This window comes from Oratosquilla oratoria, chromosome 22 (assembly GCF_046742065.1).
Source record: "Oratosquilla oratoria isolate Oo_2021 chromosome 22, ASM4674206v1, whole genome shotgun sequence".
In the NCBI taxonomy this organism is placed as follows: Eukaryota; Metazoa; Arthropoda; class Malacostraca; order Stomatopoda; family Squillidae; genus Oratosquilla; species Oratosquilla oratoria.
The window spans coordinates 56,826,955-56,840,979 of NC_134798.1; the positions used below are offsets into that span (position 1 = coordinate 56,826,955).

General features: G+C 39.1%; 1 protein-coding gene across 1 annotated transcript in view; it reads left to right on the plus strand.

Moving 5' to 3' along the window:
- Positions 1-1,947: 1,947 nt before the first annotated feature.
- Positions 1,948-14,025, plus strand: part of Nubpl (NUBP iron-sulfur cluster assembly factor, mitochondrial) — a 35,004-nt gene continuing 22,926 nt past the window's right edge. Inside the window, exons 1-7 of the mRNA XM_076206095.1 lie at positions 1,948-2,249; positions 5,084-5,231; positions 7,100-7,225; positions 7,329-7,368; positions 8,420-8,604; positions 9,276-9,467; positions 10,953-11,050. Coding sequence (XP_076062210.1) covers positions 2,178-2,249; positions 5,084-5,231; positions 7,100-7,225; positions 7,329-7,368; positions 8,420-8,604; positions 9,276-9,467; positions 10,953-11,050 — 861 coding nt within the window. The 5' untranslated portion in view covers positions 1,948-2,177. The remainder of the gene's footprint in view (positions 2,250-5,083; positions 5,232-7,099; positions 7,226-7,328; positions 7,369-8,419; positions 8,605-9,275; positions 9,468-10,952; positions 11,051-14,025) is intronic.

Genomic DNA, 14,025 nt, shown 5'->3' on the forward strand with positions numbered 1-14,025 from the left:
TTCGCTTCCTTTTTAACTTTCTCTTATACTACATCTTCTCATTTCAGTTTACCTCCCACTAAAGATTTTTCTGTTTTTCCACCTTTTTTTCTACTACGCCTCCTACCATTTTCTAAACTTTTGTTGGTGATCCTAATCCTAATCCCGGCGTCGGCGCCCCCGTCCAAGCTCCCAGTCCATTTCTCCCGAGCCACAACCACCAACTACCCCAAATCGCTCGGTAATTCGCCCGGTGGCAATAGCCCTCTTTTATACGCTACTATCTTTTCATTTTCTTACAGACATTCTTCCCCTCCCACAAAAACCGATCCCGCGCAAGCGAGTGGTCTTTCCTAGGAATTCAGAATTCAGAATAGCGTGTGGGATGCGGTACGACAAACATGGCGACTAGCATTGTCAAGAAGATATTGTACATCATGATAATTGCTTTGTGTCTAAAGAAAAAGGAATGTGGCATGTGGGAGGGAAGCTTGATGTGGGGGTTCACGATACTAACATGCGTCTTGCTGGTTCGAAGCTCCAGCCTTAGTGATTTCGCTCGACGAGCACTCGGGCAATTTGACCGTCAAATGTGCCTGTTAACGGGCATGCCGCTCGTCTGGACACGCCTTTAGGAAAGAAGGTCTTGGAGCTTGTAGCCCCTCACAGTCAGGTCCCAGTTTTTGGCTAGTCTTCTGATTGGCCGCCTTCACTTTGGCTATGGGCCAAATGCGAGCCCTGGTGAGTGCGCGCACTTCCGCTCGCGTTCGTGACGTCATCAGTCCCGTCTCGGTCTGCATGGGAGACGGTTGTCTCAGATGTGATCGGTGTTGCCTGCAGTACGGCCCCCCACACGCCCCTTCGGCTCAAAACGGATAAAACATATTCCCAACCATGGGTACTGCTGTGAATTTACACACACAACTCCTTGTCCATCAGAGTTGGAGTGCCAACGCACCACAACACAACTTACAAAAATATGGGAAATCCGACTTTCTTATTACTTGCATAAATTCTTGCTGGAAGTCCTTGACGTTTTCAATGAAACCTCAGAAGACACTTTTTTGCAGTAAACAGCATCTGAGTGACATTCGGCAGAACAGTTGCTACAAGACCATTAAACATATCTAGATCTCTTGATTCCTAATACAAATATTCAACATGAATTAATGGTGAAATACTGAGAAAATCAACAAAACAGGAGGGGAGGGGGGAGCTGGGAGAAATATACGTATGAGGAAAGACTATTCAGAGCAGTGAATTTGTCTGAAACACGGCTGTGAGTGAATCTTGAATTCAAGGGTAAATTTTCAACACAATAATTTGTACAGGTTTACGAATTTTACGAATTCAAAATTCTAACGCGACGACTACCATTTTACTCAGATGCACGACAGAATGCCAAAAGTTTTTGATCATCCTGTCGTATACATTAAACAAATTGAAAATATTTTATATTTGTTGAAAACATGTCAAATAAGATATCTTTTTAACAGCATACATAATCAGAAACACTCCTTATGTCGTCAGTCATTATGTGCAACTAAAATATAACCCATTTGCACACAAATAATTACATTATCTTTTTATGTCGTATTAACATTTTGACCATTCGACATTGTGTCTTTCGAGTAAGATGACCCATCACTACCTCCCTCTCCTCAGTGCTAATCCCAGTCCTGACCCTAATTCTGATCCCACCCTTATCCTAATCCCATTTCTTGACCAAATCCTAACCCTAGCTCTCAGAGGTCGCAATTCATACCGCCCGTGAACAGCCTTTCGCGGGTTTTCGTAAAGAAATAACTTGTAAGACAATAAAATTCTTAAAGTGGAGGAAGGATTTGTCCATCTATCTGTATTATAAATATGAAATATTAATTTATTTAATATATGTGTACGACATTCAAAAGCTGGATCTAATAGGTCACTCGTGAAATTTTGTAAATATTTACATCAATGACCCCTGGACTCCTATAAGTTGAGTCCGCACATCAGTATAATTGCAGAACTACGCTGATTGACGTCACAAAAGTAATAATAAGAAAACCTAGGAAAGATAAATGAATATTTAAAAAATCTCAAACAAAAAGAGGAATAACATAATTAGAACTAACCAGGCATATCAGTGAGCTCGTGATACCGCGAAAGTCGTAATAAAAACACATCCCAAATCGTCTGTAATAAACATTTCAAAAATGTTTAGGCACAGTTGTCGCTCATTATTCAAAATCATCAAATGTCCATATTCAAGCCATGGAGACCCGTTGGTAAGTTTTGTGTATAGAAATGTGTACTAGAATGTTAGGGTCTTTGTGGATATGTTCGATACACCAATAATACTGAAAAACAAAACAATAACATGGTCAAGGAAAACAAGTCATTATTATTATAAAGGTGAATTCGTAACATAGATACACAACAATTATTACAATAAACCTTTCCAACAAAAGTATATAAGCTGAAAATAACGGAGACATCACAACAGAAATTATTACAGAGCAAACGCAGACAAAACAAATTACATCACAATCATTTACATACCATCAACCATCTCATCTACACATCAGGCCCGTGGGGTTAAATTCCAACTTCTAGCTCGTTAGCCAACCATTTACTGGCAGGTGACAAGAATATACACTACCTGTTTTGGCTAAATACAAACATGGGAGAAATTAGTAAACAAAATGCTTGCACAACTTCCCAACTTAAATGTAGCAAATTCTAGCAATCATCTCACCAGACAACCTCGTCAGTAAAGAGCATGAGATTGTCTGTATGGATAGAAATGCTGGTAAAGTACAATCAATAACAATAACCTCATCAACACAACTAATACACCGCTCCCCATCTCTCTGCAAACAATATGGAAAACCATGGCCTGGGTTTCTGGAACGGGGTGGTGGGGGCGAGGGACAAGCAAGGATGAGCAGATACCCCTCTCCCTCCCCCTCCCCCTCCCCCTCCCCCATGCCTCTAGAAATCCAAGGTGTGCTTGATAGTAAACCCGTTGTCACATATAACACCTTGGGCAAACTACCATAGGAGCTTTAACAGATATTTTCAACTACTGGCTAAACAACAAGCTCCCCAACATCTGCAAGAGGGCTCATATGATACCAGTCTTGAAGCCAAACTACCAGAGGACCCCATATCATGCAGACCAATCTTGCTATAATCCATAATATCAAAGCTGGTGGAAAGGTTGGTTGCAGCAAAAATAGAATCACAAATTCCTACCTCCCTTAATCAACATAATTTCAAGGAAGGCCACTCTACCAATGGCAATACTGCTCACAAACATCACACAAGTACTAGAACAAATTGATGAAAGAGCCCCACTAGAAAAAATAGTTATGGTTCCTATAGATATAAGCAAAGCCTTTGACAAAGTCCCCAGACACATACTAACCAAAAAGAGAGAGAGGTTTCTGTAACAATTTCAAGAAGTGGTTCACCAAATATATTAATAAGAATACAATGTAGAGTAACCCAAAACAACCGTATCTCATAAAAAAAGACTATACAATGGAGTTCCTCAAGGTACAATACTTTCGCCATTGCTGTTCAGCCTCTTTATGAGTGATCTGCCAACTGAACCAGAAGTAAACATTGTTGCTTTCTCATGTGCAGATGACTTGACAATGATAATCCTGCAAAGTAAATACAATATAGGAGAAAACACCCAAGCATACTTGAACAAACTGGAGCAATTGCGGAGAAATAACAGAGTTGAAGCATCACCCCAGAAATTATCAGTAACACTGCTCACTCCAAACAACCATGAATAAAAAACACACCGTAATGAAACTAAATGTCCAAACCCTTCTATTGGAAAGGAACCCAAAAATTCTATGTCCAACATTGGATGCCCATATGACATTCAGTCTACACATGAAGGACCTGACAATAAAGATCAACAAGAAAACAAACCTATCGAAAACCATCTCTAGCACAGAGTTTGGGAAACAAAAAATAAACTGATAGCCATCTATAAACAGTTCATAAGAACCTCTAGACTTTGGTAAACAAAAAATAAACTGATAACCATCCATAAACAGTTCATAAGAACCTCTGGAATACACCTCCACAGCATGGTTCCCAACAACCCGTAAACCAAACATAAACAATTTACAAACATTACAGAATGGAGCACTGAGAATAATAACAAGGAGAACCAAACCCATCCCTACAGGACATCTTCATTCAGAAACCAAAATTCTCCAAATAGAACATCATGAAAATGACAGGAACACAATTCTATGCCAGAACTCTAAATAATGCACACCCTTCACACTGCATCTCAGAAGCACCATCAACAGAATGCAAGAAAAATCTACATCAGCAGCATAGTACATAAACATCTACCACCCAAACTACACAAAACATCCACGCAGGAACATATTACCCACATAACTAAGTGGGGAAAGGCCCTTCAAGAAAGACCACAAAATTCAATATTCTTACAACAACCTCCAGATACAAGTCCCTAGAAAGAAAACCCTCCCACACCAGACTAGAACCACACTATCATGCCTGTGCACGGGACAACATCCATCATCAATATAGTACCAACACAGGATAGGCCTGACCACCGATTCAAAGTGCCCCATTTGTAGCAACCACATAGAAGATTCAGAACACCTCATACTACTATGCCTCATACTAACAGTCCCTAGACAGCAGCACAGTATCTCTGCACAAAGTGACTTATGGTCCCAACCAGAGGCTGTTACTGATTTCTTGGAGGCTGCAGGTCATCTACAAGAGAGACTAGGGCAACAAATTGATTGTACATGTACAACAACATGAAGCCATCAGTTATGTTAATATTTTTGACAGTAAGACATCCCATCAGATATACCAAACTTTTGGATATGATGTCAGACCCTTCACCAAAATGGTTTGTTGTGTCAAGGGTTCATTATGATCTGAGCTCCCATTAAGTGTGTGCCCAAAAATTAAGGGAGTAAAGTAAGAAGTTGGTACAACAAGTATCCATCTCAGTTGTGCAAGGCCTAATTTGGTGAACACTTTCACCAGTCTTTATATTTTCTTGCATACTTCATTATTCTTTTATGATAGTTTACAATGCTTACTTCAGGGCATGCATTCCCAGAAAGGGAAGTTGACTCAGCAGCAGAAGAACCTTATGGCAAGAGGGCTACCCAAACAAAAGCCGTTGGCAGGTGTTGAGAACATCATAGTTGTAGCTTCAGGCAAAGGAGGTGTTGGCAAATCAACTACAGCTGGTAAGCATTAGTAACCCAGTGTCACTTTGACTAGGAAACATTCTATGAAACTCATGCATCAAACAATTGTTTATGTAATTCATTTTTTTTTTTTTTTTTGTGGTAAATGTATTTATAAATAATTTGTCCAATTTTATCTGCTTGTGTTTGAAATATGTCTTTAGTAGTAGGCAACGTTTTATAGTAGGAAAGTATTCGGACACAAGCTTTTCAGTCCATAATTAGTGGTTTCATCAGATACATACAAACATATACCAAGGGCTTTTCATCCCTTATAAGGGAGGTAGCCAAAAACTAGCTTCAAATCCACAACTTCAGAAAACTAGAAGATCAACAAAAAGATACACAAGATAGAATTTAACACAGAGATCATTCCTTCCTTTTCCAACAATGATATAGAAAATAGAGTAACAATCTGAAAAAAAAATCCAAAGGAAGGGCCAGAATGTCAAACTTCCATCATATGTAAAACATTTAGGCCTAGTAGTAAAAAAAAAAAGGCGGAGACGGAGAGGGCGGGTCGCCGCATTTATGAAGTGGCCTTGCTGTGGATGTGCCGTGTCTTGTGACACTGCTTCTGACCCAGGGCAGTGGACAGGATGCAGGGATGACCCATCATCCAGGAGGTGCCAAGATAAGAGGGAGGGTGGAGGGGAGTGGAATATATAGGAAATGGAATGGGTTGGAGTGGTTTCTATGCCTTTTTCTTTTTGGCTACCCCCCCCCATGTAGGGGGAAAAAAGCCTTTGGTATATGTATGTATGTATGTAGTAAAAAAAGACCTTGACAGACTCTTTCAACTTCCCTGGGGAACACAACAAAATCTCTGCATTCTGGAAAAGACGACACATAATTTTCATCTTAAAACCAAAAGGAAAGGGCAGTGGAAGGAAGTGGAACAGGTGGGACTAGATATGTTCCTTTGACTTGGCTACCTCCCTTATAAGAGGGAAAAAGCTCTTGGTATATAGAAGATAAACAGATAGAAAATCAAACAAGCCATCTGAAAACCTGGTGTCTTATTTACCTAACTGTAGTACTGTGAGACTTCTCATAAACGGACGTTAATTAGCTGTGTTTGCGGCTGTGTTTTTGGTGCTGTTGTTTAGTGTGTGCAATCACTATGCCACCCAAATACCACTCCAAAACACAGCGAAAACACTGCAAACGCAGCTAATTAACATCCGTTAATGAGAGGTCTCACTGTATACAGGAAGGGAGTATTGCCCATGTGATTTTGTATTCTTTTGACCAATTTATCATACCTAACTTCAAATTCATGTATAGTTCCAACTTGCTCCATATGGATAATTTCTAATTACCATACATTTGAGTTGAATTCATGTATTGTTTTAGCTAAGGCTATATCATATTCTATCTTATTCTATGTATTTACAAATCTATATGGAAAAATATTTCATCATATCCTTTAGACATGTAGTCTTACTTAATTTGTATATATGTGTGTTTGTAAATTATATATATATATATATATATATATATATATATATATATATATATATATATATATATATATATATATATATATATATATGTATATATATACATATATATATATATATATATATATATAATATCTATATACATATATATATACACACACACACATATGTATACAAAAAAAATCACCAATTTAAGACCAAACTATACACTGCAAGACACTAAGGCAGGACACCATGAGCGTAGCTACTCTTCCCATAGAATACAACTAGGTAAATATATATATATATATATATATATATATATATATATATATATATATATATATATATATATATATATATATATATATATATATATATATATATATATGTACATGTAAATATAGATATGTAAATTGAATATAGCTAATGTTGCACTGGCCTTGCTGCGTGAGGATGGCAGAGAGGGCGTTGGGCTGCTTGACGTGGATGTTTTCGGACCTTCTATACCAAAGATGCTTAACCTTAATGGTGAACCAGAGCTCAACAAAGGTGAGATAAAGATGTCTGTGCACTCTAACTTGACTGAAAGAATATAGAAAACAAATTTAAGATTGTTCCTGGAGATGGATAAAACTACGATCTTGTTTTGCAGATAATATGATGATCCCCTTGACGAACTATGGTCTGAAATGGTAAGGTTCCCTAATTAACAACTTTAGTATGATGATACACAATATAAATTTTTGTTGTAGTAAATTCCAGACATTTTTGTGTCAGCTAAGGGGTAACTAACTCAACTCATCCCAAGATTTAATCCGTTCTTCACATGTGAGCATGCGGATTTAAGACTATACCTTACTGCGGTGGGTGAGATGTGGGGGTGACCCGTCATCCAGGAGGTGCCAAGATGGGGGGGAGGGATGGGGTGGAGGGGAGTGGAGTGTGTTGGGGATGGAATGGGTGGGAGTGGTTTTTATGCATTTGTTTTTTGACTACCTCCCTTATAAGATGGAAGAAAGCCTTTGGTATATGTATGTATACCTTACTGATGTCATATATTGATTCTTGGAGTTTTAAACTACCTACCTCAATATTTTCACCTTCAGACATGGTGCTTTAGTCTTCTCAACCGCCATGCTTCCCTTAAAGGGATCTTTATCAATGAAAACCCAATTTGTCCAATATTTGCTTGTTATATTAAACCAATCTATGAAGTTTCACAGTATTCAAATTTTTCATGTTTCTAAATTATTTTGTTTATTATATGCAAAAATATTTGTTTTTATATTTCATTTTGAGTACATTATATTATGAATAGTACATTTACTTTAGATTGTAATTATTTAAACTTTAGATTGTAATTATTTAAATTGTATTGTTTCAAACTGTCAATTGCTCCTTCAGACCTTCCTCTGACCTAGTCGCAAGTACATTGTCATTTGTAAACATCAACTGGCTCATGTGTACAAGCTCAAGGTCCTTCTTTCAATTTCCACTATTTTTCCATCATTCTTTTATATAAATAGAGCAAACAACTGACTGCTTCCCTCCTTCATCAGGAAAATGGTGTAGAAACAGACCACTATTCCTGATGAGACCCATGGAAAGTTTTGTACATTGGGAGAATAGATTAGTTTCAAGGGAAACAAATGGGACAGATTTAGATATATGTGATGTAATGGTAATTTTATGCCTCGTGTTGGTAGAGTAGTACATTTAGTTTCATTCCTTGTGTCACAACAGCATGTCAATGGGTTTTCTTGTTGAAGAGAAAGCAGCTATTGTATGGAGAGGCCCAATGGTGATGTCAGCTATTCAGCGCCTCCTCCTCCAGACAGCCTGGGGCTCAACCAAATATCTGGTGGTCGACATGCCACCAGGAACAGGGGATGTCCAGCTTTCCATTTCCCAGCTAGTACCCATTACAGGTAAACTACATTCCCCCTTGTTCTTTTTTGGACATGTAGTCAGTCTTCGATCAGCTGCCCTGAGGTTGGGCAATTTTTAATACTTTCTCTACTGTGTTAGTGTTGGGCAGTGTGAGCACTTGTCATGCTGAGTGAAAATGATGAGGATCCTGGGAGATATAGCATGCCAGCAGGAGATAATTTGGTGTATTAAGTATTCATTTGATGTAGGAAAGGGAGATTACTGCATCTATCTTGTTTCTGCTTACATCTATATTAAGCTTGAAGGCAATGTTTGTCACTTTGTTAGCATTGAGTGTAACAATCTTTTCGGTATTAATGCTAAAATTTCCTTTTTATATGGGGGAAAGGGTGTTTGGTGTATATAAACATAGATTTATTTATTTTTTCTGGATAGTTCATTGTATTTACCTAGTTGTATTATAAGGGAAGGGAGCTATGCTCGTGATGACCCATCTTTGTATCTTTCAGCATGAATTTTTTCTTAAAATCTTGAATAGTGTTTGCACACACTGTTTCTTTATCTAATTTATTCCAGGTATCCAGTACTCTATGTGGGAAGCTATTTTTTTTTCAGATCCCTTCTATAATTATCCTTTTTGAGTCTCTTTTCATGTCCTCTTGTTTTTCCATTGTCTCATTTTAATGAATCATCCCTATCTTCATTGCAGGTGCTGTTATTGTGTCCACACCACAAGATATTGCTCTCCTTGATGCAAGAAGAGGTGTTGACATGTTCAGTAAGGTTAATGTCCCGGTGTTAGGAATGGTGCAAAATATGAGCATATTTTGCTGTCCAAATTGCGGCCATCAGGAGCACATCTTTGGGCAAGATGGTGTGACGAAAATGGCTGAGCAGTTAAGTAAGTATATTAACTCTCCAAAACCTTTATCTGTAGCCAGACTTTACAAATAATATAAAAAAGGGGCTGAGGTTTTTATAGTGATTCAGTATGATTTTTTTTTTTTTTTGTGTCACATAACTCCCTCCCCTCTTCTCCCTCTCACTTTTTTCTTTTCTTCTTCTTCTTCTTCTTCTGTTTCATCTTCCTGTTTCATCTTCTTCTTCTTCTGTTTCATCTTCTTCTTTTGCTTCATCTTCTTTTGTTCTTCTTCTGTTTCTTCTTCTTCTTCTGCTTCATCTTCTTCTTTTTGTTCTTCTTCTTCTTCTGTTTCATCTTCTTCTTTTTGTTCTTTTTGGCATTGCTCTAACATTTCATACTAAAGAGATCTGCAGATAGGAGTATCCAAGGACCTTTGATGATTACTGTGGGGCTGCAAGTTTCCAATTTGTGAAACTGTAACATTTTTAGTTTTGTTTTATTTTCTCTAACCTTGTTTATGTAGCTCCTCCTTTTATGCATGGGGGACAGAGGGGGGGTCACTGATTTAATGAAGCGGCCTTGATGTGGATGTGCTGTGCCTTGCGACACTGCCTCTGACCCAGGGCAGTGGCCAAGGTGCAGGGATGACCCATCATCCAGGAGGTGCTAAGATGGGAGGGAGGGTGGAGGGGAGTGGAGTGTATTTAGGGATGAATGGGTGGGAATGATTTTATGCCTTTTTCTTTTTGGCTACCTCCCTTGTAAGGGGGAAAAAAGCCTTGGTATATATATATGTATGTATGTAGCTGAAAGATGAAAAATAAAAGTAAGTTGAAGGGCTTCCTATTTGGTGATTACTGTGGGGCAGTGTCTTCCCAGTTTGCGAAACTCACAGCAACATTTTTCATTTTGTTTAATTTCTTATTTTCATTTATGGAAGATGAAAAAGAAAAATGAATTGAAGGGCTTCCTATATGCTGTTGGGTGTATGTCTTACTATCTCACAGGGGCTCAGAACTCTTAATTGTTATATTTAAGTTTGATCATTCTCAAGCCTATTGATGTTATACTTATCACTATTTATTTATTTATTTGTTTATTTATAAACTGTCAGACATTTAATACATACATACATACATACATATACCAAGGCTTTTTCCCCCTTCCAAGGGAGGTAGCCACAAAAGGAAAGGCATAAAAACACTCCCACCCATTTCATCCTTAAATACACTCCACACCCCTCCCACCCTTCCTCTCATCTGAGCACCTCCTGGATGACGGGTCATCCCTGAACCCTGCCCACCGCCCTGGGTCAGAAGCAGTACATATACCAAAGGCCTTTTTCCCCCTTACATGGGAGTTAACCAAAAGAAAAAGACATAGAAAAACACTCCCATCCACTTCATTGTATATTTAGCAAAAAATGGTGTTGATAATTTTCTTCTTAGTAGTTTTTTGCAAGAAGAGGTAAGGAATAACTTTGTATACTATCCTATTTTTATTTTTTATTTTAATTTGTTCTAGATACAGAAGTTTTGGGTGACATTCCACTCCACATTGGTATTCGTGAGGCAGCTGATGAAGGTTGCCCTGTGGTTATGTCACAACCCTCAAGCCCGCAGGTGAGTAATAGCCATTTCTTTTAGATTATACAAAAATATCAAAAGGCTGTAGCACCGTTGTAAGTGGGGTGACTGAGTTAAAGCTTACACAGGATCATGACTGTCCCCCACCACACTGCTTGGGTCTCGGGCAATGCAGTGAGACAGCACTTTTATAGCAGAGTCCAACAACTGGGGCTGATTTACCCCCCAACCATTTTTTATGTGATGGCTCTGTTGTTCCTTAATCCTCTCAAAAAATTGATGAAACGGACATGAACATTCCTTCGGGCCAGGTTATTTCCTCATCCATTTAGAACCACTCTCTATTCTCTCTCTCTCTCTCTCTCTCTCTCTCTCTCTCTCTCTCTCTCTCTCTCTCTCTCTCTCTCTCTCTCTCTCTCTCTCTCTCTCTCTCTCTTTAGCCTCTTTCTTCCTTGCTCAACATTCTTCTTGGTTTTTATCACAAGTTCACTCCATCCATTTCTGCTTTCCACACTTTTTATTAGTTGTTCCTCATTTATTCTCTTTATGTGATCAAACCATTTCAATAGGTAACAGGTAACCATTTCAACAGATAACAGGTAACCTTTAAACTGGTAACAAATCCACAATTACAATAGTTAACATGTACACACACTCCCAATCATCCCCCACAGTTTCAAACAGCTTCAAACCTAACCTTAACCAATTTACCACCATACCCAACCATATCCTGGGTGGTGACCTCGCTGCCAAGTCGTCGGCCTGGTACGTCAACATCTGCAACATGGACTGATAGTTTGATCTGCAGACACAACTTGACTCACTGACCATCATGAACAACACCCTTAATCACACATATCTCCCATCAAGCCCTCTACACCCCTTATTCTCCTGGCATCATCTGTTCCCCCTGCCAAACCCTAACAACTTCATGGAAAGTGGTCGGAGCCCTTGGATCTGACCACCTTCCAGTCATCATCACCACCAAAACACGATACACCCTAGTTGGCCACAGACACACGTATACCAATTACAAGAGAGCAAACTGGGACACTTTCACTGAAAAGAGAGAACAATTTGAGACACAAAACAGTACATCAATTGCAGACATAGATGCTGCTGTGCACACCTTCAGTATAATCATATAAAATGCAGACAAGAAATACATCCCCAGAGGCAACAGAAAATCACACAACTTGAACTTCACACCAGAAATCCAAGGCCTCATCAGACAACACAATACACTTAGGCTCAATACCCCAACACTTATCTCTTAGAATATAGCAGACCACATATAAGCACTAAACACTGAGGTCAGCAGCAAAATACATAAAAAAAAAAATGGCAAACATTTGTCAACTCATTTAATCATGGAATAAACATCAGAAAACTGTATAAGACACTGAACAGCATTACACTATCCAAATGTAACACAACATTCTCTCATACAGCAATAACCACAACAACATTCAACTTAGCCTCAAACAGACAACAAGCAAACACACTCATAAATAGTTGTGCACAGACAAACCATCTCAATCCTCACCCTGACGACTGATGCATCATTCAACATACAACTTACAATTTCCGGCCAGTAACATAGAAACAGTCCCACACATGCAACGCAGACAACATTCCAAAGTTTCTTCCCAGAGAGATCTTTGGGAGGTTCTGAGAACTGTTGCTAGCCAATGTTGGGCTGAGGGTTTTCCACTCAGTAAAACTTGAGGCAGTGATTGAATGATTTGAACATCCATCATTGTTACCCTTACCATACATCTCAAACTTTTCATCTTGGTACAGGTTCAGGCTTTTTATTTATACATAAATACATACATATACCAAGGCTTTTTCCCCCTTACAATGGAGGTAGCCAAAAAGAAAAAGGCATAAAATCATTCCCACCCATTCCATCCCTAAATACACTCCACTCCCCTCCACCCTCCCTCCCATCTTAGCACCTCCTGGATGACAGGTCATCCCTGCACCTTGTCCACTGCCCTGGGTCAGTGTCTACACTCCCTACTATGCTATGGGCACAATCAATCCCTCATACAACCTTCCCTTTGGATTCATCCCCAGATACATATTTCTCATAACATTCTTTATCCTCTCAGACATTTACATGCGTTCTTTACCCTATAATGCATGTCCATCTCTCTGGTACAGCCTCACCTTCACTTCAAACCATTTAACCTTGCAATTCCTGACACTCACAAAATCTCTTCTGCTCATGTAAAAAAATTATGACTGCCTTCGACAGACGTCCACCTAATCTTGTTCATCTGTAACTCCCTCCACAATGTCTCTCTGTCCACCCTATCATATTCCTTCTCCAAATCCATGAAAGCCCAGGCCTCCTTACTCTACAATTAGTCAATTAAGAGTAGTCAATTACTCTCTTCCCAAACACCACACATACCCTAATATTCATATAGAAACAGTTGCTGAATTATACTTAACTGTCACATGTGACCTCAGATACTTAAAACTCTCAACCTCCTCCAGCCTCTAACCATTTAAACTCACTTCGAACCTGCTGCCATCATTACTCCTTGTACGTATCATTACCTAATTTCTGCCCACATTCTTTTTCATTGTTTCCCTATCCCACACCCTTTCAAACTCCACCAACTGCTTCAGTCTATTCTCTAACTCAGCCACAAGCAGTGTTATCCATTAACAACAACTAAGTCACCTCCCACTTCCGTCCATTCTCACTCACCGATTCCAAACCCCTGCCCAACGCTCTTACATTTACCTCCTTTTACCCTTCCAGCTGGAACACGCGATGGTTATCTGCTTGTGGTGGTCCTACAATTAGAATGTTAAATAGAATCTTTGTGCCACTTATCCTCAGAACCCATCATATTCCTCACTTCCATTAGCAGGCACAGTCCCAAGGAGCTATCAGTCTTTGGACAGGGCCTAAGGGCCATCTTCAGCTGCTGTAGAGTTGCAGGTTTCCAGTCAACGAAACTTGAGACAACATTTGTTTGACCACCCCATTC